Source organism: Calypte anna, chromosome 1, assembly GCF_003957555.1.
Source record: "Calypte anna isolate BGI_N300 chromosome 1, bCalAnn1_v1.p, whole genome shotgun sequence".
NCBI classification, from domain to species: Eukaryota; Metazoa; Chordata; class Aves; order Apodiformes; family Trochilidae; genus Calypte; species Calypte anna.
In genome coordinates, this window is record NC_044244.1 from 59,047,295 (window position 1) to 59,071,190 (window position 23,896).

The window sequence follows — 23,896 nt, forward strand, 5'->3', positions numbered from 1 at the left end:
GCCATTAAGAAACTCATCACCCTGGTTCCTCAACAGTGGATTTTGACTTTTCTCTCTCTCTCTCTCTCTTTTTTTTTTTTTTTTTTTTAATAGCATTAGCTTCCATTTGCTGTGAGCATCATTTCAGACAGCTCCAACACTTAGTGGGCTTTTTGTTTCACAAAGCCCATGCACAGGTTGACTTTGCAGAGCTATAAGCTGCAGTAGGTGGTGTTTAGCAGATGGAGTTTTTCATGGAAGGTGTCTGGTAATGAGAAAAAACCAAGCCAAATCCTGCACAATATTTTGTTACTATATAAAGAAAAGCCAGATTCTGCAAATGTAGACAGTACCAAGCATCATTTTGATGAATATTATTTTGTGTGCTGGTGATGCTAAAGTAACATCTCGTTTCCCTCCTCTCCCTCATCCCCACAGTGGTGCTGGCATGAATGTCAGCCTGTCCCCCAATAATCCAGGCAGGAGAAACAAATCCTGAATAAAAATCCCTCTGTGACCCACATAGGCTACTTGAGGTACAGCGCTGTTCTCTGTCCCCTTTGCTGTGCAGTTGCACCAGCATCACCCACCCCGGCGCAAAGGAGAGGACACAGTGGGGAGGGCACCCACTGGTGGGGAGCACTGATGTTGCCAGTTCTGGCTCTGAGATCACCCTCTAAACTCTCAGCTTTTGGTGAAAAAACCTCATGGGACCGGAAACCTGGTGGTACCAGAGCTATTTACACTCCTTTGGCTAGAAATCTGGGCCAGCTTCAGGGCACACTGTTTGTTGGATATAAGGAAAAACTTTATTATTTCACAAAAATAAACTAAATTTTTAAAAAAATTGGGCCAGGAGAAAATGTGACCCTTTTAGGAGAAAAAGAAAACAACCTTGCATTCAAAAGAAAATGAACACATTTTCCTTCCAACTGAGGGCTAAGAAAATTGTCCATGAGACCTTTGAGTAGTCCTCCAGAAAAAATGTGAAATGAAAATGTAACTTTTAGTTGGAGGATGCAAGATGAAAGAGTTCATTCCTGCTTAGAAAAATGTATTCTGACAATAAAGCCTGAGGGGGGGAAAAAAGAAAGTGTTTCAGATGGGACTGAAAACTGTGGTCTGAAAGAGTTTAATTGCTGGGTTATTAATTAAAATGTGGTTATGGGGACTAAAGGCATTAGTTTTTCAGATTTACAATGCAATATTAGTATCCAAGGCTCCAAATGCTGAACATCTGATTAATACAGTCAGATCACAGCAGTACTAAAGTGGTTCTGCCATAGTATCTCAGTTGGCCAGATGCTGCAGAGACAGCTTTTCACAGCAAAAAGCAGCCAGCACCAGCACTCCCAGGCTTTTGGACCTTGCTCAAGGTAAGGCGCAGGGAGATGCAGCAGCTGCATTGCAGGAGAGAGTCTGCATGGCAGCAACAGGCTCTGTGCCTGGAAGAAATATTTCAACCTCTGGGCCAGATGCAGCAATAAAACCAAGATGGAGTTCCTGGCATGTCCTCCTAAAACAGCTTTGGTGGCCTGTATTGCCACCAAATTGCTAATCACAGGCCTAACAGGTAACTTCAGAGACCTGTGTGGCCATCCTTTCCATTCAAAGAGCAGGGCTGAGTCACCTCAGATTGACACATCCTTTTATGTTCTGGAGGCAATTCCTACAATGTGCATGGGAAAGCACAAACTGGTTCTGGCATCTCTTCAGGGATGCAGCGACTCCCAATTTCTGCATGTCTTTCTAGAAGTTTTCTTTGGTGCTAAGAAAAAAGTCTGCTGTAACCTCGTTGCCCATTAGTTAAAGCTCACTCTGGTCCCACTTTAAAGCACAGGATCAGTCATGGAAGGATCCTTGTTTTTCACAGTGTTTCAGCAAGAGGAAACATAGACCCCTTCTCTGATCGGCAGAGCCACCCTACCTGTGGAGCTGCCTTCACTGATGCAGCCATGTTCTCCCTCCTCTCCCTTGAGCCCTCAAGGTGGGAACCCAAAGACTTGTGTGTGGTGCCTAGATCTGAAATTTGGCATGTTAAATATTATGGAACTAACCCCTCCATGCAGGCTGCAACCCTTGCCCAAACTAACACACAACTAAATAAAGGAGGTGAAATTCAGCCTTTAAAGAAGGAAGCACAGTCCCCCATCACCACAAGCCTAATCTCTTATCCAAGTAAATCCCACAAGGCTGCTGCATCTCTGATGGGATTAACATGGAGCAGACTGGCTGTCAGCAAACATCACCTCCCCATCAGCCCCAGGAAGCTGGAGGAGGGAAAAGCCTGCAAAAGCAAGGAGATGACTCAGAGGGAGCCCTGGCTCCCTGCAGAGCTGATTGCAGGCCCAGCAAATCCACACCCATAGCAAAACCCCTCAGCCACCAACTTCCCTCAGCACAGGGAAAGGTGCACAGGTGCTTCCAATCTCCAGATGTTTCCCATCAGCAATGGCCCAAGTGTGGTGGGGGTGGTTATAAATGTGCCAGGGCAGGAGGAGGCTTATTTGTAGGGTTATCTGGTAACTGCTTGGGGCACCTTTTGCTTTTACAGGGGTATGTAGCATGGGTTCTTTTTCTCTGGTTGACAATTTTAAAGTAGAAAAGGATGAGGGGGAGGTTGGTGTGTGTTGTTCTCTAAGAACTGATAGCTCTGTTTCTAAGTGGGATGAAAGTACAGGTGAAGTATTAGTGGGTGGAGAGGTAGCCCTGAAGGCTTCCAGGGAAAAGCAGTGATATCTGAGTTGTGTCTGACTTGCACCACCAAGGTGAAAAGCAGATTCTGTTGCTGTTACATGAACAGTTGCTTAGTAGATTTGAATTTGCTAATTCTGGGGTACTCTTCCTTATCCAATGCCATCAAATTATAACTATGAGTGACCATAGCTTCTGTGTATGTGAGGCTGAGATGGGAGAGTGCATGAAGTAGGCAAAACAAACACCTTTGATGAGTCAAGGAAGAGGGTAGTTACTCTGCCTGTGTAAATAATGCTATCTTCTCTCTCTAACAGAGTAGGCTGGTATCAGCTCTACCTGTTCTGTGTCATATGGTGAAATGGATGACTGGGAAAACAGCAATGAATTCATTCAGCGACTGGATTTTTCCAGTTGTGGTGAAGACAGCGAAGACATAAGTGTACAGGAGGAGGAGGAGGAGGATGATTTAAGCTTGAGCCCCACTAGGAGCTGCCAGTTTTATGAGTGGCAAGAGAGCAGTCCCTTGGCAGCAACTCCTCAGAGAAATCTCAGTGAGATTTACCTGAGCAGGACAAAAGCCTCTCCGAGTCCCACCCTGAATCCTTCCCCGGTCGTGAACAAGAGCCGGGGTAATGCTGAGACCCCACTGCATATCACCTGGAAAAAGCTGCAACTCTGTGACACCCCACACACTCCCAAGGTAATGCCATGTGTCTTGTCTGTGTCTGAGTAGGCAGACAGGGTCTGTGGTGTTGCTGGGTGGTGAGGGGATCTGTTAGCTCTTTGGGAAGCACTTTTTAAAAATGTTACTGGTTTTAGTGTCTTCTCTTAGAAACATGGACTGTGAGCTGCTTAGCTATGGAAAGGTTTATTCTGTGGGTGTAAACAGAAATCTTTGTGCAGAAGAAAGTGTCTTGGCTCTTTCCAAGCTGTTGTTAAAACCAGTTAGTTGGCATCAGTCTGACTTGAAAAACCCCAAGCAACCATGTGCTTGGGCTGCCTGTGCATCCTTTACGTTCTCCTTAGGGGAGCAGACATCTGTAGCATCTCTGCAGGAACTGTGCACTGTGCTCCCACAGAGAAAAACTCATTTCTCTTCAAGGAGCTTCTCATTCTAGGGAGAGCTGGGAGACAGGCAGCTGGCCTGACTGCTCTGTTCAGCACATTTCAGACCCAAGTGGGTTTTCTCTTGAAAAAGGAAGTTGTAAATAGCTTTGTGGAGGGGATGTACCTGGTCTCGTCAGTCTGGATTGCCTCCAGCCAGGTTGCTTTCCTATGCTGTTGACTCTTTTTGTGAGAAACTGAGCTGTTCAGCGAATTTAAGAAAAGAGACTTCACAGTGCATAGGGTAACAACCCCTGTGGAAACAGTAACAAATCAATGTGTGCTTGTGGAGGAATGGTTAGCCAGCCATCCTGGAAGTCGTTGTCCTAAAATTAAACTTCGTTTCATTTTGATGACCTAGTTTATTGGTGGAATGATCCCAGCCCCTATTTTCTCTGAGGCTTCTCATATGGATTATAATCCAACAACTTCTGTCTTCTGTAAGCACAAGTGGAGACTTGGTGCCAGCTTCTCTGTTCCTAGATAATTTTTGTTGTGTGCACTGGCTTCTAACATTCAAAACTTGCAGTGAAATGTAGCTTTTTTTCAGTCTTCTCTCAATATTCCTGCTCTGCTGATGGACCAGTTGCTCCTTTGCAAGGCACAAAAGATTTGTGCTTTCAGTACTTCTGAGCTAGGATTTGACTTCTGTCCTCCTCCAGAAACCTGCATATGGGGGGAGAAGGATGAACCTATGGCCACATATGACCAACTGCAGACATTTACTGAGGACTGGCCTGCAACTCCCTAGGAGAAAGTGGATCTACATGGCATCACTCATTTCTTCCAAAGACCCTTTGTAAGAAATCCCCCTGAATCTCATCTGAAAATAGATGGGAGGTCTGGAATCTCTCTTTCAGACCAGATGGTAGTGTAAGATGCTTCCAGTGTGTGCTCTGCTGCAGATAACAGGTCTTCTGGGTGCCTGAAGATGTGTTGCCTGTGGTTCCTCACCTTGTAGCACATGAGCAGCAATTATGCTAAATCAATTTAATTTCCTTTGCTATCTTCTGGGAGAAAGGTCTTGGTTTCCGAGCATACCTAAAGGGCCTAAATCTGCCTATAAATGAAGCTGGGAGCATTGATCTCGGCACATTTAAAGGTGAGAGAGAGGGTAAGAGCAAAGCCACGTCCATCTGCAGACAGATGAGCACTGTGGCCCCAGCTAGGATGTGTAGAGGAGAGAGATTACTGCATTTTGTGGACCTACCCAATCCTGGAAGAGATTTCTGTAACTAGTTGTGGTGGCTGCCTTTCTCTGTATGGTATCAGATAATGTTACAGGAACCAGGTCTGCTTGAATATGCACTAGAGTTCTAGTAGAGCAGATGGAAAATCCATGTGTACAACATTAGGATGCAATGGTATTTTAGATTCCTTTCCTGACCTGTGGCTAGACTAGAATGGAGCCACAGTTCTACAGAGCTGCTTGGCTGCTGAATTTAAAACTGACCAAAGCTTGAGAAAGTGATCAAGAAGCACTTTCAGTGTCATAGGAAACCAGTAGTGAACTTCCAAGTACCATATAGAAACAGAGGGATGTCCTAGAAATAGCTCTATCAATGAGTACAGAATCGGGTAGGTGGATGCAGGATACTGTATGCAGCTCTAGGGTTTTTCAAAAACTTTCAGTAGGATTCTGGAGCCACATCTTCACCTAAAAGAGAGACCACTGTTGGATCAAAAGGTATCTTGATCTTCATGACAGGGAGAGTTCTGGATTCTTGAAGGTCTTTTAACTAAAAGATATGTTGAAAGCCATTTCAGACCTTCTATCACTCACTTGAAGCTGATACAAGTTAAAAATGTATTTTGAAAAGCTGATGGTTACTGAAGGGAAGGGAAATCATGGAAAGTAAGTAGGCTTTTCAGTCTTCAGATCAAAACTGAGTACTTTTCTAAAGTAATGCTGTGTTCATCCCAAGGATTTGGACTAGAGGAAACTCAATGGTTTGTCTCTTCTGTGGGAAGATGAACTATAGAAAATCAAGAGGTTCTTTCTGAACTTAGATTCCTGCAACTCTTTTTCTTCCTCGAGGAGAACTGTTTTCTTGTCACTTTGTCAGTAGCCAAAAATATTTCTACCAACTTCTCCTATACTAATGCTGCTTATTGCTGGGGATCCAGAAGAAAACTTGGGTGATGTTCTATCTCATCCCCTGACAAACCTATCCTGACCAAACTGCTGTCATGTCCATGCTTGACAGAACCAGGTCATCTTGTGTCAATGGAAGATATGTTGTGATTCCTGTGTCTCTGTAGGTAGGACAGATGAACAGCTGGCTCCTCTTTAGGACTCTGCTTGTCAAAATGGCACCACAGGCTTCACCCACATGAACAGGGAATAGAGTCTGAGAGGGTTTAGTAACAAATGTAGTAACAAACTTTGTGGAAGGAGAAGTAAACTCTCAGGACTATATTAGAGATGCAGGGTTTTAATGAATTGGCTGGTCTGAGGCAGTGAATTAAGTTCTTGGTTTCCAGGAGAGCAGGGATTTTATTCTGACAGAAGGCAACAAAATACTTTTGCTGGTTTATCTGCCACTTTATTTTCCTTCCATACAGAGCCTGTTATCAAAGACAGCTTTCCCTTCATCTGGGACCAAGGCCCAACCAAAAGGCTTTCGACATCTGAGATTTACTCCTGGTGCTGACTTAGCTGACCCTTCTGGAGCTCCTCGTGTCAACATTAATCCCTTTACACCAGAATCATATCGACAAATGCTCTTCCTTCCTAATGGCAAGAAGACCAGAGGACAGCTGTAAGTGAACTATTCTTAATAGGCTGGAAGGAGACTGAAGGAGTTAAGTGATGATAGATATGTTTAGTACTTTATATGCTATCAATGACTCACTTCCATGGTATTCATTGGTCCAGAGCAAACATTAGCAGATATATGAAGGTAATAGAAACATAAATAAAATCAACTATTTCCTTTGATCTCCCACTTGCATTTCTGAACAAGAGTTAACCTTAGTGCTGTGGCTGCAGGGGAAACCTGTATTGCTCTCTTTTCAACCATGGGCAGAGTGGAGCTTCAGTCAGTTGTGTATGTACCCACAACTTGGAAGAAATTATGTGCATGCCTGTAAGTTACAGAGCTTTTAAGGTAGGTGCAGGCCACTGCTAACCTGCAAAGGATCTGGACCTATTCTGGGTTAAACAAGATCCAAGCTTAGTCAAGTACCTGTGCACTGCAGTGACATTCAGCTTCTTTCATAGCCTCAACTGTAACAGCTCCTTTGAATATTCCCCTTGAAAGCACTGTGCAAGAGTTATCTCCTTCACTTTAGGAGCTTGTTGTAGCATCACCAGTAGGAAGGTGACTGGGAGAATGGTGCCCTTGAACGATGCTATTCTGTCCTGTGAGCAGTAGTGAAGTTGGTATGTGGAAGCTTTTTTAATGGAAAAGATGACTTCCTATCCCAGGACTACAGTTTTTAGGGCCTCAATTGGAAACTCATTGTGTATTAACACTTTATGAAATACATCTGTAGTTAAACTAGGGAGCATGGTTTGAAGATTCTTTTGAAAAAATGTTTTCAAGTCTCAGTTGGGCTGCTGCACTGGAATGATACACCCAGACTAAATTTCTGTTACAGGAAGGATTCTGATCCAAGAAAACGGATAAAACGAGAGCTACCTACAATGGTGAGTGTCTGTATTAACCCCACAGCAAAGATAAGATGCTAGTAAAGATTGTGTTTGATACAATTTATTCTGCTGTTGGAGTACAAATACCCCTGAGTATAAATCAGGGTATTATGACAGAGTATGAATACCTGTGACAGGATAATTCCAAGCTGAATGTTTCATGGTAATGCTTGAGAAAAAAACATGGTAAAGATTCCTTTCTCTACAGGAAATTTCTACTAAAGCAGAGCTTAAACTTTGACAAATAATTCTAAAATTCACTGAGTTTGGTCAGGAGGTCTTTTCATTTGTGTTCCTCCAGGGAAACTTTTGCTATATTATTAAATGTTTTCTCTAGTGTAAACAGTGACTGCCTTTGTGGTTTGAGGAAGCAGGTGTATTGCTGTTCCTATGAAGCAGTGTACTGAGCATCTTTGAGCATGAATGGAATGTGGCTTTCATGTTGCAAATAACATATGGGCCTTCATTTCAAAAAGGCTGAGCTGAAGAGCTCTGACATGGAAAAGTACTGAAGGCAAAGTTTGCCATTGTGACTACTGCAGCTTAAACTTCTGAAGCAAGGTGGCAAAGTCGGCGCTCTCCTTCAGTAGGTAAACCTCAAGCTGAGGGGTGTCTGTGCCTAGGGGTCCAAGGGAAGGGCCCCCCACATCTTATGTAGCTACAGGATGGCAAACAGTGTCCTACAGCACAAACCCAAATTCTCTTCCTGTTGCCAATGCTTGTACTTTTCTGACAAACCTCAGTGGTGGAGTGTGTTGGCTGCACAGGGCATGGTAAGAGGTCCCACATCCCCCCAGCTGTGCTGGTAGAACCTGGGAACTGGTGGGGGAATCCACGTCCCACAGCAGTCTTCCTTCTTTCCAATTCTATCTGTAGGGAAACAATTTATCCAGCTGGCTTCTGGAAAGCAAGCCAAGCCTAAATTAAATACTTGTGTTCAGATGACGTAAAAAAAAAAAAATCACAATTTTCCTGAGTAGCCCTATTGAGGGAATTGCCTTGTGCGAGCAGATAGAATTGTTCTTTGTAATTGGGAGTAATTAGGCTCACTAGAAGAATACTGGTACCCTCTAGCCGAGGAGACTGGTATTGCAGAAAGCCTTGGTCTCCATGGGGAAACTACAGTTGCAGAGTCAACCTGTTGCCAGGTAACTTCAGGGGCTGTCACAATCGTTTTCCTTAGAAGAATGCCTCAAATAACTCGAGACTTTCAGAAATATTACTCTGCTCGAGTGCCAGTTAGATTACGTTATAGAGATATAGAAGTGCGTACCAAGAGCTTTTTAAGATACTGTAAAATACATCTGCCTTACGAAATATAACCTGTTATGAAGGGCTGCTGGTTTATATGGGCCACATCTTGCTGCCTGTCATGACCCACTCTACCCCTGCCATTTACTGCCTCAAAACCAGCAGTGGTTTCATCACACCACAGAAGCCACCATTCTGTAAGGGCTGCAGGAGGATGAGGTAAAAATCACTTAATCCACTTTCTTGTTGTTCATGTCATGCTCCACTGCTTATCTCTTATCTCCCTTGCCAGGAGACATCACTCTACAGGCAGTAGCTCCTATTTCCCTAGAGAACCATTATTGTAGCAATAGCAGTGTTGCAGCTGTTGTGCAGGCTTTCAGCCCTTAGTGGAAAAGTGGCTCCTGGAGAGAAATGCTGGGAATACAAATAGATACACTGAGACCTGCTAATGTGCCAGCAGTCAGCAGTTGATGGGCTTTAAAGCTGATGAGAGCCTGAACTGATTCAGTGTCTCTGCTGCAGGCAACCTTACCTGCCAGAGTAAAGCAGTTCTTACCAGCACAGAGTATAAAGCATAGCTGGGGCCACATCAAGCCAACATACCAAGCTTCTCTCCTGAGCTCAGAACAGGCAATGGCTCTTATTGAAGCACATTCAGTGCATGAGTCCAATTCAGTGGCACTGGACTTTCACCTACCATGGCTGGTAACAGGTCATCTTGAGTCTTCTTGAGGCACAAGTCAAGTATTTTCTTGCTGCAGACTCCATCAGCCTTGGATCAATGAACTGGGGAGGGCTGGCAAGAGAAGAGGTGTGATGGTAGCAACCCAAGGAGGCTTAGGTACATACAGCAGCCTAGACTGCAGTTATCCTTAGCTGCAATTTATACCTCTATTGGTAGCAATTCATTATTTTAAAAACCAGAATTAAAGAAAAAAAAGTATTTGCCCTAGTCAAGCCAAGATGGACTTCATTGGGTGGTCAGAACAAACCACAATGTGCCTAAGAGAAAGGTGGTGTTTCAAGAAGAACTGGAATGCCTGGATGAGCATCGAAAATGGAAGAGGGAGCAACATGTGTGCTCTGTGAGATCAAGTGTTACACAGCTCTAAAAGCATAACAGATGTTGTTATCTAAGTCTTTCAGCTCATATTTATCTTTGCTGTTTTTGTGATCTTGTAGAGATACCCTCTGAAAGAGAGCAATATGGTTTCCCGCTACAAGAAAGAGTTCCTGGAACTGGAAAAAATTGGTATGGGGGAGTTTGGCTCTGTCTACAAGTGCATCAAACGTCTTGATGGATGTGTTTATGCCATCAAACGCTCCAAAAGGCCTCTGGCAGGATCCTCAGATGAGTGAGTGTGCTGGCTAGAAATTGCCAGTTAAAAATGATGGGCATGTTCTTGGGAAGTGTGATGGGGAAGGGGGAGTGTGGATCTAAAGGTATCTTCTGAGGGGTGGCATGAGCAAAAAGTGGCTGCTGTTGCTCTCACAAGTAGCAGCTGGGAGAGAGGGGGAGGTTATCCTGTTAAGACTGTGGGGTATAAATATCTGAGAAAAGTCACATGCATTGCAAAGTGAGATGACAGCTCACCTGAACTTCTCAGGTCCATCATCATATAGTTTATTTGTGGTATGTTCCTGCCCTGTAAAGCCAGCACTGCTTACATTGGTATTGACCAGCTAGTGCTGTCCTGCATGCTGAAGTCTTTGACTATGCTTTACCTCTAACAAAATACTTGCTCAGTAATTATATTTTTGACAGATGCTCAGCACATTTGAGCAGGGGCAGGCTTTTCTTCAGCACCTGTTAGAGCCAGTATATCTTTGTTTAGGACTTTCTCCTGGGTTTTCAATTTTGGTTTCCCTTTCTCAAGCCAGGCTGCAAACCAGGCCTCCTTGTGTGGTCCCAAGCAGCACCCTGTCACCACTGCTTTTTTCTCTATGTGCTTCTCCAGGCAGCTGGCACTGCGTGAGGTTTATGCTCACGCTGTCCTTGGGCACCACCCCCATGTTGTGCGCTACTATTCAGCCTGGGCAGAGGATGGCCACATGATTATCCAAAATGAGCACTGCAATGGTAAGAGCTGTGACATTATGAAAGGCTGGGATCTCAGGATGGGTGCATTTACTGCCTTTTGTACTTAAATATGGGACATTGTGGGGCAAAGGCACTGGGGCTACAGTTTCATGGGGAATCCAGTAAGGGCTCATCATATTTAGACAAAGCTCTGAATGGTACCAGTGTTTTTCAAGCAGTGGATACCCTGTAATCTGTGGGATTTTCAAACTGTTTCTCTGAGTTGGCTGGCCTGGAAAAGTGCTCCCCCTGATGCTGCTTTGAGCAGTGTCTTGGACTGCCCAGGTAAAACCTGATATGAGAGACATAGGAGTAGCTAACTGAAGTGCCATGCATCTTGAAAACAAACCCCTCTTAAAAAAGGGAATAATGATTTGAAGCGTGCCTACCTGCTTGTGATGGAGGCATCTCACATCTTGGCTGGAGGAAAGAGCTCAGCAGTTACAGAGGAGCAGTGCTAAATGAGGTAAATCATGAATGGGAGTGCTGCAGGCAGGGTGGTAGAGTCTTGGGTTTGCCCTTGGCCATACCCCTGTTTGCCAAACACTGGAGAAGACACATCTGGGTACCAGAGGAGCTGAAGGCAAATATGTAGCTCCTCTTTCAACTGCTGCTGCAGTCTTGAGGCTCAAAGATGAGTGGTGAGAACTATTTGGAATAATGACTGAAAATCTGATGGAGTTAACCTGGAAATGTGATCATTGCTGCAGCATTGATGCATTCCCTATGTTCTAGCAGACAAATATCAGACTAAAGTAGTGAAAAGCAGGCTGATGGGGTGAAAGACCATGGTATTTTCTAGTCTTGAAATAGCCAAATAGTCTTGAATACCTCAATGGAGACCCACAAAATGCTAATTCTGTGTCAGACGTTGTCCTTCAATCAAAAAGTTGTTAGTGGGAGCTTAATTTCCTTACTTCAGCATTCATATGAATGCCTTCTGCCTGTAAGCATGTTAAAAGTAATTAACTTTTCCACTATTAACTTGCAGCATCAGCATCACTACCAGGTCAGCAATTTTCATGCTGCAGATTGTACTGAAGCTGCTTAGTTGTTGACAAGCAGGGAGCTGGGTGCTCTGAGGCAACAGAAAGGCTGAAGCCAAATGGTGATGTCCAGGCCTGATCACTAGAGCATAGATAGCTGGTCTGGCAGGGGTTTGACTCTACCAAGTCTGCCAAATGCTCTGGGCAATAGTTTCTACTCAGCTATTTCAAACATGCTGCTCCAAATTGTTCTCTGGTCTCAGACTGACTGTTTTCACCTAGGAGGGAGTCTCCAAGATGTGCTGTTGGAAAATGCAAAGCTTGGCCAGTATTTCTCAGAAGCAGAGCTGAAAGACATACTGTTACAAGTCTCAATGGGGCTAAAATACATCCACAACTCTGGCCTTGTGCACCTGGATATCAAACCTAGTAAGTATAGTGCTCTCCTCCTTGGTGGAGGGTCCTCCAAGTGAACTGAGGGGGCAAGGATCTGAAGTTGGTCCTTCTGACTGGACCTATTTCAGTGCTTCAAAGGAAAGAGGATCTTGCCCTAAGAGGTGAATGTCTTCTGAGTTCGTTGTTGTAGGGTTTTGGGTTTTTTTTCCATCTTTCCACTACTGCTGCTCTAAAACTGAGCCTTCTCTGTTAGTTGACAGCATTTTACTTCTCATGATCTTCATAATCCTGGCTCATCTATGGGAATTACTTTGATGCTGGTGGAGCAAGTAAGGCTGCTAATGAAGACAGGGACTTCCTTATTTGCTGCTGTCTTGTTGCACAACACTTGGCCTTTGTGTGTGAGAGCTTGAGAGAGAAGTGAATGTTTATTGTACCTATCCTGAGGGTTAAGTTCCTACAAAAAGTAGTAACAAGCTTTCCCCTTTGCAGCTGAGCATGGGATCGCTGGGGCAATGCTCCTCTCCGCAGTTACATAGTTCCAGCCTTATAGTGGAACTCCATTTTCCTGCTGGAGTTGTACTTCAGGCTTGAGAGCCAGAAAAGTTTATTACAGTAGGATATTTTATGCACAAGATACAATTGTCTTCTGCCAGCAGTATTGCTGAATACATGAGCTGGGCAGAAAGCAGAGGGATGGAGGGAAGAATGCATAGTTTCTCTGTCTGAAGTCTTAACTAGATTCATAGGTGGGATTTTGACAAATTTGTCAGGCTGCCTACTGATACAGAACTATTGCTGAACTTCACTGTCTTGCAGGTAACATCTTCATCTGTCACAAGCTGGTAGTTATGAGCCCTGATGGGCAGGAAGAGAGCGACAGTGAAGATGAATTCTCTTCTGGGGTGGTGTATAAGATTGGTAGGTTTTAAGTCACTTTACAACTGGCTTAAAATTAGGGCTGCTTGATACAGCTCTGTCCTGCTGGCTGAAGAGACTTGCAGATGAAACTGATGGTATAGTCCTGAATTACTCTGCTGCTTACCAGAATTGATTCCTCTAAAGAGGAATGAAAAGTCCATGTGCTTGTTTCCAAGCCCAGATTCCTGAGCAGGAGCAAGCTGGGTCTCTAACTCAGTATTTCCTAATTTTTCTGTTGGTACCCATAAAATGCAGGATTTTACTGATGGAAGAGATCTAGATTTGTTTGTGTTCCTAATCACTTGTTCTTTGTCTCAGGTGACCTTGGCCATGTGACATCAATAACTAACCCACAGGTGGAAGAAGGAGACAGAAGGTTTTTGGCCAATGAGGTTTTGCAAGAGGTACAGCTGCTGGTGGGGTGGGGAGAGATTCACTGTTGTGCAGTCATTAATCTGGCATATTCCTTGCCTTTTCTCCTCTTCTTGTGTCTGATCTGGCTGTGAACTTAGCAAAATTAACACTTGATTAAGAGTAGTGTAGGCATGGGTCTTGTCATGTAAATACCCAATATATTTCATAAGTAACTTTATCATGAGGCAAACACAACTATTCTACTTGCAAGAGATGAATGGAACAAAACATTTTCAAGTTTGGAGGCATTTCATGTTATGCACCCAGCTGAGATTAGACTGCTGGATGTGACTACTGTGATGCACCCAGACAAATGTCTTGTACAGCAAGTGCTGGTCAGGTAGTATGGAGAGGTGAGAGGAACAACTCGCCTCTTAAACTGGCTGCAGTTTTGCCACTTGGGCTATGAACAAAAAGGGAATCTGTATGTAACAACCAGCTTGGATGTGTTCATCACCTCAGGTATTTAAGTGACAGCATCTTTTTGTGCTGCAAGTGGATTTAGGAACTGTTAGTTCAATATATCACAGGCAATCTTTAGAACAAATTGGACATGGCTAGCTTGCTGCCTTGTGGTGAAGGCTGCAGGCATACATTGTTTGGGCCATCCTCTGGATTTGCTCCACTGATCCTAATGTGAGCTGGGAGCTCCTCATGACTGGGTGAAGATGATATTAGTTACTAGTACTACCTGCTAGTGAAATTCTTATCCAAAAGAGGAGAAAAAAACTAATGGGGATGGTGAAGGCAGTCTTATACTTGTTTGATTGCTTCCACTGGCAATCCCACCCCACATTTGTTCAGTCCAGCAAGACAATTCCCTCTGTGTAACTGTGTCTCTTCTCTCTGCAGCAATATTCCCACCTGCCAAAGGCAGACATCTTTGCCCTGGCACTCACAGTGGCTCTAGCAGCCGGTGCGGCCCCGCTCCCTCACAACGGGACCATGTGGCACCACATTCGCCAGGGCAATGTCCCCACCATCCCCCAGAAGCTTCCTCTTGCCTTTTTTGAGCTCCTCCAGGTGAGGAAGTAGCCTTGAGATGGTGGAGGCTTTTTCAGTTGTGACTGAGGGAGTATTAAACTCTGAATTTTGCTTTGCTTTCCAGCTCATGATTCATCCTGACCCCGTGGAAAGGCCTTCTGCCACAGCTCTTACTAAACACCCAATTCTGTGTCCTTCTTGTGGAAAAGCTGTGCAGCTCCAGAAGCAGCTAAATGTGGAGAAGTGCAAGACTGCCATGCTGGAAAGGTAAGGCTGGCTTGGGTGTGAGGGGGAGAAGACATGAGCAGAACAAGTGCTGCTCAACAGGCTTGACTGTAGGATTTTTGTGCTGGGAGAACCAAGGTGCAGCAATGCCCAGTCAGATCCCATGCCTGAAGCTGGGAGGGTGATGGGGCTGTAGCAGGAACCTGTAGTGCCCTAGCAGCTGTGGTTTGCCTCTGGCTATGAGGAAATGCCTGTATTAGAGCAGGGAACTTGTATGCTGGTGTTGGAAAAGGGTGATATATGCAGCCAGTGGGCAGGTGAAGAGTTGATCCTGCACTGAGAATGGTCTTGCACCTCAGAAACATGGGGTGGTGGCAGATGTCCTTTTTCCCCTTGTTCCTTCTCACATTGCTGTTGGCAGTAATGTTTTGAGGTGCTGGGATCTACGAATGGCCTCACCCTCCCCCCCCCTCTTAGTGCAATGGTTGGTTGGGAAATAGGTTTTCCAGTACCAGGAGAGCATATGCCCTAGGAATGCAGCAAGCACTGGGGGAAAAGGCAATGGAAAAGAAGCATGTGCCTTTATTATGTATTTCTGCTGCATGAGATGGTGCTGTGAATCAAGTCTCACCACTCACTAATATTTGGAGCAATGGGAAAAAACAGAGCTAGGAACTCTTCATCCTGGTGCCATTATGTTGCTTACCTGGCTTATAGTTTACTTTTGGTATACCTTTGAAGCTGCTCTGTTCTGAAGTAGAAACTCTAGAAATACAGCAATATTTGTCACCCTCTGGGGTAAAGAGGCAACTTTCCAGCAATGCTGGAGTACCTCAGTAAACTTGTTGTGCAAGATTGTCCATAGCTTTCTTCTGTAGCTGATGGGGGATTCGTGCATGATGTGGTGTTTTTTTTCCCTCTTCTTCCATCTCCCCCCTGCAGGGAACTTAAAGCAGCCCGCCTTGCCCAGACCCTCATGAAGGACCAGCCCTTAGGAAGTGCCAAGTTGCAAGAGTCTGAAACCTCTTCTAAGCAAAACAGCAAACGCCTGGTGGGGGGGAAAAGCTGTCGCTCTTTTAGCTTTACTTTGGGTTACTGAACTTTTGTGTTGTCCAAAAAGCTCTGCATGCTAAATAGCCCTGTGAAAGCAAGAAGGTTTACACAGACTGATGCCCCATAGTAGTTCTCCCTGTTGTGGTTTTTGGTTCCCTCTTCAGTTATGATGCTGGTTTAGGGAAGAACGACGGTTTTACAGGTGTCAGATCATGGGATTTAGAATTGTTGTCCTCAGTCTTGTTTAATTTCTGGTGTAACTAGTCTTCCAAATGAAGAATAGCTTTGCCATACAAGGGAAAGGATGGCATTCCTTCTACTTCCCTCTTTGTTTTGTTGTGGCCTGTTATTGATGATGATTTTTGTGGTCTTAATGTTGCTTCAGAGAGGAAGAAGTGGCTGTTATGTGGAAGCAGCATCTACAGCTGGGTCCTCATGGAAGAGAGGAGGTAGAAATGACAGTGAAATGTATGTCAGGAGGCAGACAGGTTATCCAGCAGTCCTGGTGGACTTGGGATGCCACTGGAGTGGCATTTCACTGACAGGGACAAAAAGGAAAATACTCCTGAATAAAGGGGGCTTTACTTGTGGAAGCAGAAGGAAAACTTTCTCTGCCTTAACTTTCAGGAACAAGCACAAACCTGTGCCACTGGTTAAGCTTTTGCAGACTTGTCCCTGATGCCTGATCTTGTTTTATGTCTGTCACCGAGGATTTCTTGCCCAAAGCTGGAGAGGCAGCTGTGTGAGGAGTGCTGCTGGCAGCAGGGCTCTGTAACCCCTTCCACAGGTCCTGCTCACGGTGCGAGTGGCCTGACAGTAAGGAAGCTGGGAAGGGTTTGTTTGGGGTTGTTTTTTTGTCTGTTTCTTGGAGTTGCCTTGTAAAATGCGTGTATATTTGGTATTTATTAACCCTTCTCGCTCACTCCCACCCCCGTGGCTTGTCCCTTTCTGTGTCCTTGCCAGGGGTGTCTGGGCACAAGGGGCTGCGTGGCTGCCAGGGAGGGCAGGGCGTGTGGTTTGCCACTCGGTTATGTTCTGATGTTTGATAAAGTTCGTTTCCCAGTGCCGGGCGGCGCGGGCGTTTAACCTGTTCAGATCCTGCCTCTGGAGAAGCGAAACGCGCAAATAAAGATTTTAATCCTTTTACCTACGCCCGCCTGACTTTTTGTTTTCCTCTTTGGGCCTCCTTCCCCAGCACCTCTCACTTCCTCCCCCGTGCGACGAGAGGGGGAGGGAGGGGGAGCTCTCTTTTCCCGCCCCGGTTACAGAGCGGGCTCGGTACCGGCCCCCCAGCCCACCCCACGCCGCCCTCTCCGGACCTCGTCGGACCGGGCCGCGGAAGCGCCGGCGGGGCAGAGGGTCGCGCTTCCGGCCCGACCCGCTTTTCACAGTCCCCTCTCGCTTCCCTTTCCGCTTCCGGCGGACTGCGGGGCTGCGGCGGGAGAGGTGCAGAGGGCGGGGGGTCGGACGGGACCGGGCGGCGGAGGGGAGAGGGGTGTGGGTGAGGGTGGGTGCCGGCGGTGGGGTTGGGGCTCCCACTGGCGCGGCTTCAGCCCTGCTTTTCCTTCCGCAGGCGCGGCGGCGGCATGTTGCGGCGACCGGCGTGGCAGGTAGGGGCTGTGCGGGGAACCGGGGCTGTGGTGGCGATTGGACCGGGGCCGTGTCGGAGGGGGTGGGGGAGTGGGGGAGGGAAGCAGAGCGCTGAGGTTTGGGTCGTGAGCCCAGCGAGGAGTTGGGCCTTGGCTGTGCGGCCCGGAGTCCCCGCTGGGGACGGGGAGAGGGCGCCTAAAGCCCTCCCACCCCCGGGGAGGCGGTGAGAAGGAGCTCCCGCCCCTCTCCTCTCAGCCCGCCGCGGGGTTGTGGGCACTTTCTTGCGGCGGGGCTCGGTGTTGGCTGTCGCCCCCCCTGTTCTGACGTGAGAACGTGCGGGGAGAACCGAGGATTCTGGGCCGCCGAGGCCGAACCAGAGCTCTGCAGCCGGGCCCTGCGTTCGCAGAGCCTCCCCTGAACTACCTGCCAGCCGGTTTTCCTACGCGAACCACCCGTAGTTGCGGGTGCCTTTAGTGCAGCTTGGAAAAAAGGACGTATTTAAAGATCTGGCTCATCCATGGAGTGACTCTTAAGTGGTTTGTGATCAGGGAATCATGCAGACATGCAAACCAGCTTCTGTTTTGCAAGCTGTGTTTCCTGCGGTTTAGTTCAACACAGAGTGGTCTGTCTCGTCTTCCTTTTAAAGTCTTTGTTCATCTCCTTTTTGTGGGAGATGAATGTTTCTCCACGTCTCTGCATGTGGGCCTCTTGCAGAGGTGTCTCTGGGCTTTTCTCCTCCTTTTTCTAGGACATAGTGTTTGCCAGCATCAAGCCAGTGCCTTTTCTTGCGTGTGTTTAGAATCATAAAACCTGCTGAGTTGGAAAGGACCCATCAGGATCATCAAGTCCAACTCCTGTTGCTGTGTAGGGTACCCTAAGGATCACACCATGTGCCTGAGAGCATCACCCAAAAACTTCTTGAACTCAGACAGGCCTTGTGCCATGACTACTTCCCTGGGGAGTCTGTTCCACTGTCAACCCTCTGGGTGAAAAAAGTTTTCCTTATATCAAACCTAAATTTCCCCCAGCCCATCTTCCTACTGTTCCCTTGGGTCCTGTCGTTGGTCAACAGAGAGAAGAGGTCAGTGCCTGCTCTTCCTCCTTTAGTGAGGAAGCAGTAAGCAGAGTGTGCAGATTTTTGTGGCATTGATTTGCTCTTTGCTTGGGAACAAAGGGTTTATCAGTGTCATACTGCTTATGGTGACAGATAGGAGTACATTTTGGGCATATATTGTTAATCTTTGAAGCAGAAAGTTAATGAAACTGTCAAAACTGTGCTTGCAGTTTCCAAAAACCAAAGCCCAGCCAACTAGACAAGCCCCTGGTTCAGCTCCTTATGTGTTACAGGAGAACAGTAGTCACTGCATGCCACAAAAATAATTGGTTGGTCATTCTTTTTCCTAGGCAGCTTCTACTTTCAAAACCTCTGTAACTTCGGAACACAAGGTGCAAAGGCACGTGAAGGACATTCATGCTTTATGAAACTAACACTTGTCTGTTCCTTCAGGTGCTTCGACAGTTTGTAAGACATGAGTCTGAAACAGCTGGCTCCTTGGTACTTGAAAGATGTAAGTAGCTCCTCAGATGGAGCTTATTTTACTCTTGGTTGTTTTCCTCTGTTTTAGAATGGCTGAAAATATAGCAGGAGAGAAATGGCAATGGTAGCTCCTGAATGCAGTAACTAAGTGTGTTGTTTCAAACACTTTTGCATAGCTTCCTATATGGTCTTCAGCAAGTCAAGGAGCCCTTAAGGGGTGAGAGAAAAAAAAAGAAAAGCTCTGATATGCAGTATAACCTGTACTGCAGTAAAAGGCAGGTATTCAGTGCTGTATCAGTGGCAGGGAATCAGGTAAGCTGCTGTCATGTTTTCTAGTACACCTGCATTAGGGTGTCTTGTGCTTTTTTTATCAGTCTCTCCTGTATGCCTGGGGCACTTGTTTGGTGCTGCTGCTCCTGCATGATTTGTTCCAGGTGGACACTTCAGATTTTACCATTCAGTTCATGTGCTCATTGTGCACATGATGATCCCCTGACCTCTTTGAGTTCTCCTTCAACAAAGAGAAGTAATAAATTGTGTCTACCTCGTCCTAGTACCTGTGTAAAAACTAGTGACCCTTTGCTGCTCTTGGTTTAGTGACAACCAGTGGAATGCTGTGGTTTCATCATAACAAAAAAATAATTCAGATGAGTAAATGCAAAAAAAGTCTCAAGTGATGTATGGTGGAAAAGATGACAAAGGAACAGAAATAATAAGGAATCTTTTAGCTTTCTAAATGAGCAGTGATGATTGTACAGGCACAGTCAACCATCTGTAGGGCCTGAATAAGCCAAAAGTCACAAGGGCTTGAAAATGGTTTGGAAGTGGTGCAGAAAATCATTGTTTTGGCCCTTGACAAAAGTTACAACTTGCCATGATTAGAAACATTGTAATTTACCTGTATATATTTCTACTGTCTTGCATTTCAGCCATGAATCGTGTTCAATTACTTGGGCGTGTTGGACAGGACCCCATCATGAGGCAAGTGGAAGGCAAAAACCCTGTTACCATATTTTCTCTTGCAACCAATGAGATGTGGAGAACAGGAGACAGTGATGTAGGCCAAGGAGGTGAGTCTGCAGTGAGCAGCCTGCTTCTGCCATGTTCCATGGTCATGTTTGCATGTTCAGTAGCACCACACTGTCTTCAGGCTGCTGTGTAAATCTCTGGGGTGCAGGGAAGTTCATTTGACGCTCTCACTGATCCTCAGCAGCATGTAGTGAGTAGAGATCTGCATGTCAGCCTTCCTCTGGAGAAGAGGAAAAGGTGTTGTTAGTTTTTCACTGTTGGGGTTCCCAGAAGTGTAACAAGTTCTGTAATCTTACTGGTATCCCAAGAGGAGGAAAAAGGAAACCAAATCCTGATACGTTTTCTTTTTGATTCTTCCATCAGTCTGCAGCTACAGGAGACTTAATTTTTTTTCTCTCTTAACTTTGGGTCAATAAAGAGAGTGTAAGTGGGGAAAAAATTCTTCTATGAGCACTGGCTTCCAGGAAGACTGATCATAGAATCACAGAATTGGCTGGGTTGGAAGGGACCTCAGAGATCATCAAGTCCAACCCTTGATCCACTACTGCTGCAGTTACCAGACCATGGCACTGAGTGCCACATCCAGTCTCTTTTTAAATATCTCCAGGGATGGAGAATCCACTACTTCCCTGGGCAGTCCATTCCAATGCTTGATCACTCTCTCTGTAAAGAAATTCTTTCTAATATCCAACCTAAACCTCCCCTGACACAACTTGAGACAACTTGATCTCTTGGTCTGAACTGTGCTTCTCATGATACTTCAATTTGGACACAGATGAGTGGAAAACAGTGTTCTAGTATGGAGTGGGACAAGGCTTTTCTTTGAGAAACGCCAACTTAATTTGAGTAACTGATTTTGAGGCTTGGCTCAAAAAGAGGATTTGGCATCCAACTTTGCTATTTTTATGTAACTTAGGTGATATCAGTCAGAAGACAACATGGCACAGAATCTCTGTCTTCAGACCTGGCCTCAGGGATGTTACTTATCAGTATGTGAAGAAGGGGTAAGTGAATAACAATGTGACTGAGGCTTTAATGCCTTAATAGGTTGATTGTAATAATTATGGTGAGTAGGAGCTATACTAAGAAAGAAGTGCCTTAAAGTAAATTAGTAGAGCCACTAAACAAGTGAGACAAAAGCCTCTGTATTCAGAATCTGTTATAGAGGAGAAAACAGACTTACAGGTGTCTTGACCAGAAGCAAATTCTTGATTTGGGTTTTTTGTTGTTTGTTTGTTTTTTCCCAGTTCTCGAATCTTTGTTGAAGGGAAGATAGACTATGGTGAATATACAGATAAAAACAATGTGAGGAGGCAGGCCACAACAATTATAGCAGGTAAGGAATAACATAGCAATGCCTCTCTTGCTCTTTCTTCCACTTTCTCTCTGCTTTGACCTTTGAAATAGATCTTCACCCTCTCAATCCACACTTGGGGATTTTGGTGGGATGAACAGGCTCTACTACTGGGTGTCCTCTGGCACTGCTGGTGAAGACACTGAGAGCAAGTAGTTGCAACCTCTTGCGCTGTTTGCTCACACAAAGCAGTTGGTGCAGCAGGTAGATACTGTGTGTTTTAGGAACACTGGTATGCAGTACTGCAGGTCAGGCAGATGCCTATCTAAGCACAAGAGTTTAGTAGATTTGTCTTGGTCTGGCAGGGAATTTTTTCTTCCTGTTTAAGACTGAGGGCTTCACTAACTTGAAGGGCCTGTGTGAAAGATCTTCTGTGTGAGGATAACTTGATGGAGAATTTAAAAGACCTCAGCCTGGTAGCCAGTAGTGGTGAGGAGAGCACCAAATAGAGAGGAAGATTATTTGTCCCTTGGGTAGATGGAATGAAGACGGGAAAGTTTCTCTTTGAGCCTTTAAATAATGTGAGCATCCCACATCTTTACCGTGGGTAGAGCCCCTATTTGTGGCTTCTGAGGGAGGGCTAAAATAATAGAGCAAACATTTCTGTTGCACAAATGGATTGAAAAAACCCAAAGCTTCACCAATGGAGAAGGAAAAAAAACCCCATGATTCTGGAGGTTTCTTGTGTGTGGCCTCTTTGAAACAATAGTAATCAAGCTTTCACATGAGCAGTTCAGCTGGCAGTGCTGCAGGTTGCTATTCAACAAATTACTGAAGGGGTGAAGCAAATCTTTTTAAATTAATATTAATTTCTTCTTTGTGTTCAGTACCCCAGTCTCAAGGTGCTTTAGAAATTACTGATGTGAGATTCCTGTAGTGTCCCATAGGCTGATAACATGGTAGTGCATACTGAAAATGACAAAACAGAAAGGGAATAAGCTGTAATGGGTAGAGATGATAGTCAGAGTCTCAAGCTATTATTTCAAAGTGTTTGTTATCTTTCTTAAGGAGCTTTTCATCAGGTTCAATGCAGCTGTTTCAAAATATGTACAATCAACTTGAATTTTCAGCATTTTGGGGAGATAAAAGCAAAAAAACATTAATTGGACAATGTTTTATTTTAGGAGCTATTCTGTTTTGAAATCTGCATCTTTGCAGCTCATTTTAACACAAATAGGTTGTCTTTGTGAGTGGGTGGGCTTGCAACAGGGCAAAACAATCCTAAAGATTAATTTATTCCTTTTTTTTTTTTTTTTCAGATAATGTGATTTTTCTGAGTGAAGGTAGTATGAAAGATAAGGTGTGAGGCCGTTTTTGCTTGGACCCAGGCCATTTCATTCCTTTTGTTTTATGAAGCTTCATAATTCTGTAATCATGTGTATTGCTGTAGTTTCTTTAAAAAATAAATAAAATGTTTGATACCTACAGGGCTATCTCTGTGTTTTGTTTTGGTTTTCCTGTGTGCTTTCTCTCTATTCATCATCATTTTGATTTTTTTTTTTTTAAGAGAAAGGTAAATCAGGCAGCTATAATGAGATGGTGGATATATGAATGGAAATCACCTGTTGAACTTTCAGCCATTTTTAAACCTTCTGCGCTTGGCTGCCTTCACCATCTCTCTTCTGTCTTCATAGAATCATAGAATTGGCTGGGTTGGAAGGGACCCCAGAGATCATCAAGTCCAACCCTTGATCCACTACTGCTGCGGTTACCAGACCATGGCACTGAGCGCCACATCCAGTCTCTTTTTAAATATCTCCAGGGATGGAGAGTCAGGTCTTGAGAGGCTTGACAGCCTAATCATCTTTGACTGTTAATGTCTCTCCTCTGTTCCATAGGTTTCCTTCCCCACTTCTCACTAGGTGAGGCAGTAATTTTAAACTAGACAGTAAGTTTAAAGCAGAGCCATTGCCCTTGACTGGTGCACAGCTTGCAGCTCCTCTGTCACAGACTAGGAGGAAGCTTTCTGTGATTTCACATTTGCATCTGCCCCTCTATGGATCATCACATTTGATTAAATCAGGTGTTGTCTTCCACCAAACCCTGTTTTGGTCATATGCTTAGGTCTTTATTATGGTATTTGACATGAACATTATCATCCCAGTATCTTGTGAGGGTGCTGTTTGACATGATCATCATAACATGAACATCATCCCAGTACCTTGTGAGGGTGCTGAGGGTGCTATGGCTGCTGCTTGCCATCAGGAGGAGCTGGAGGAGTGGCTGCCTTGGCTGTTCCTTCCCAGAGGCCCTGAGATCATGTGGAAAACGTTCCTGGTCCAGGATTCTCAGGACAGTGTGGGAGTGGCATTTAGTTTGCTTTAACTTTGTTTTCTTGTCAGGAAGACTGAGAGTTATTAGTACTGCTAGTGAAAAATCACACAAGTAAAAAAGGAGTTTCATTCTTTTACTTGTAGGAGTGGTGACATTCCCACTGGGAATGTCAACAGGAAAGGGAAAACATTAGAGGTGACAATTTCCCGCAGTCAAAGCTGGTGGAATTTTGTATCTCATCTCTCTGAGTCCAGTACAGAATGTGCTTTTTTAAAGTTTTTACAGCTCTTCTCCTTTAAATAAATAAATCAATAAATCCTGCTTCTATGAACATTAAGTTCTACCAAAAATTCTTGCAGTTCAG

General features: G+C 45.0%; 2 protein-coding genes across 2 annotated transcripts; both read left to right on the forward strand.

Annotated features, from left to right (window-relative positions):
• Positions 1-3,007: 3,007 nt before the first annotated feature.
• WEE2 (WEE1 homolog 2) lies at positions 3,008-15,864 on the forward strand. The gene is made up of 11 exons (XM_030450409.1): positions 3,008-3,376; positions 6,346-6,542; positions 7,384-7,432; positions 9,872-10,044; positions 10,648-10,769; positions 12,038-12,184; positions 12,971-13,072; positions 13,391-13,476; positions 14,339-14,509; positions 14,595-14,737; positions 15,638-15,864. The coding sequence occupies exons 1-11, from the start codon at positions 3,035-3,037 to the stop codon at positions 15,792-15,794; spliced, it is 1,689 nt and encodes a 562-aa protein (XP_030306269.1). The 5' UTR covers positions 3,008-3,034; the 3' UTR covers positions 15,795-15,864.
• Positions 15,865-17,031: 1,167 nt separating this feature from the next.
• SSBP1 (single stranded DNA binding protein 1) lies at positions 17,032-22,698 on the forward strand. Its single transcript, XM_030450421.1, has 7 exons — positions 17,032-17,194; positions 17,322-17,358; positions 18,846-18,906; positions 19,805-19,945; positions 20,821-20,908; positions 21,152-21,240; positions 22,518-22,698. Exons 2-7 carry the CDS (start codon positions 17,335-17,337, stop codon positions 22,562-22,564), a joined length of 450 nt encoding a protein of 149 aa, XP_030306281.1. The 5' UTR covers positions 17,032-17,194; positions 17,322-17,334; the 3' UTR covers positions 22,565-22,698.
• The last annotated feature ends 1,198 nt before the right edge of the window (positions 22,699-23,896 follow it).

What these genes read in the sequence shown, in the direction of transcription:
- WEE2 (XM_030450409.1), top strand. Translation starts at nt 3,035, where the DNA reads ATGGATGACTGGGAAAACAGCAATGAATTCATTCAGCGACTGGATTTT. An exon ending in TGGGGTGGTGTATAAGATTG is followed by an intron (nt 13,073 to 13,390) that starts GTAGGTTTTAAG and finishes TCTTTGTCTCAG; the next exon opens with GTGACCTTGGCCATGTGACA. An exon ending in CCTTTTTTGAGCTCCTCCAG is followed by an intron (nt 14,510 to 14,594) that starts GTGAGGAAGTAG and finishes TTTGCTTTCCAG; the next exon opens with CTCATGATTCATCCTGACCC.
- SSBP1 (XM_030450421.1), top strand. Translation starts at nt 17,335, where the DNA reads ATGTTGCGGCGACCGGCGTGGCAG. An exon ending in TGCGGCGACCGGCGTGGCAG is followed by an intron (nt 17,359 to 18,845) that starts GTAGGGGCTGTG and finishes CTGTTCCTTCAG; the next exon opens with GTGCTTCGACAGTTTGTAAG. An exon ending in CTCCTTGGTACTTGAAAGAT is followed by an intron (nt 18,907 to 19,804) that starts GTAAGTAGCTCC and finishes CTTGCATTTCAG; the next exon opens with CCATGAATCGTGTTCAATTA.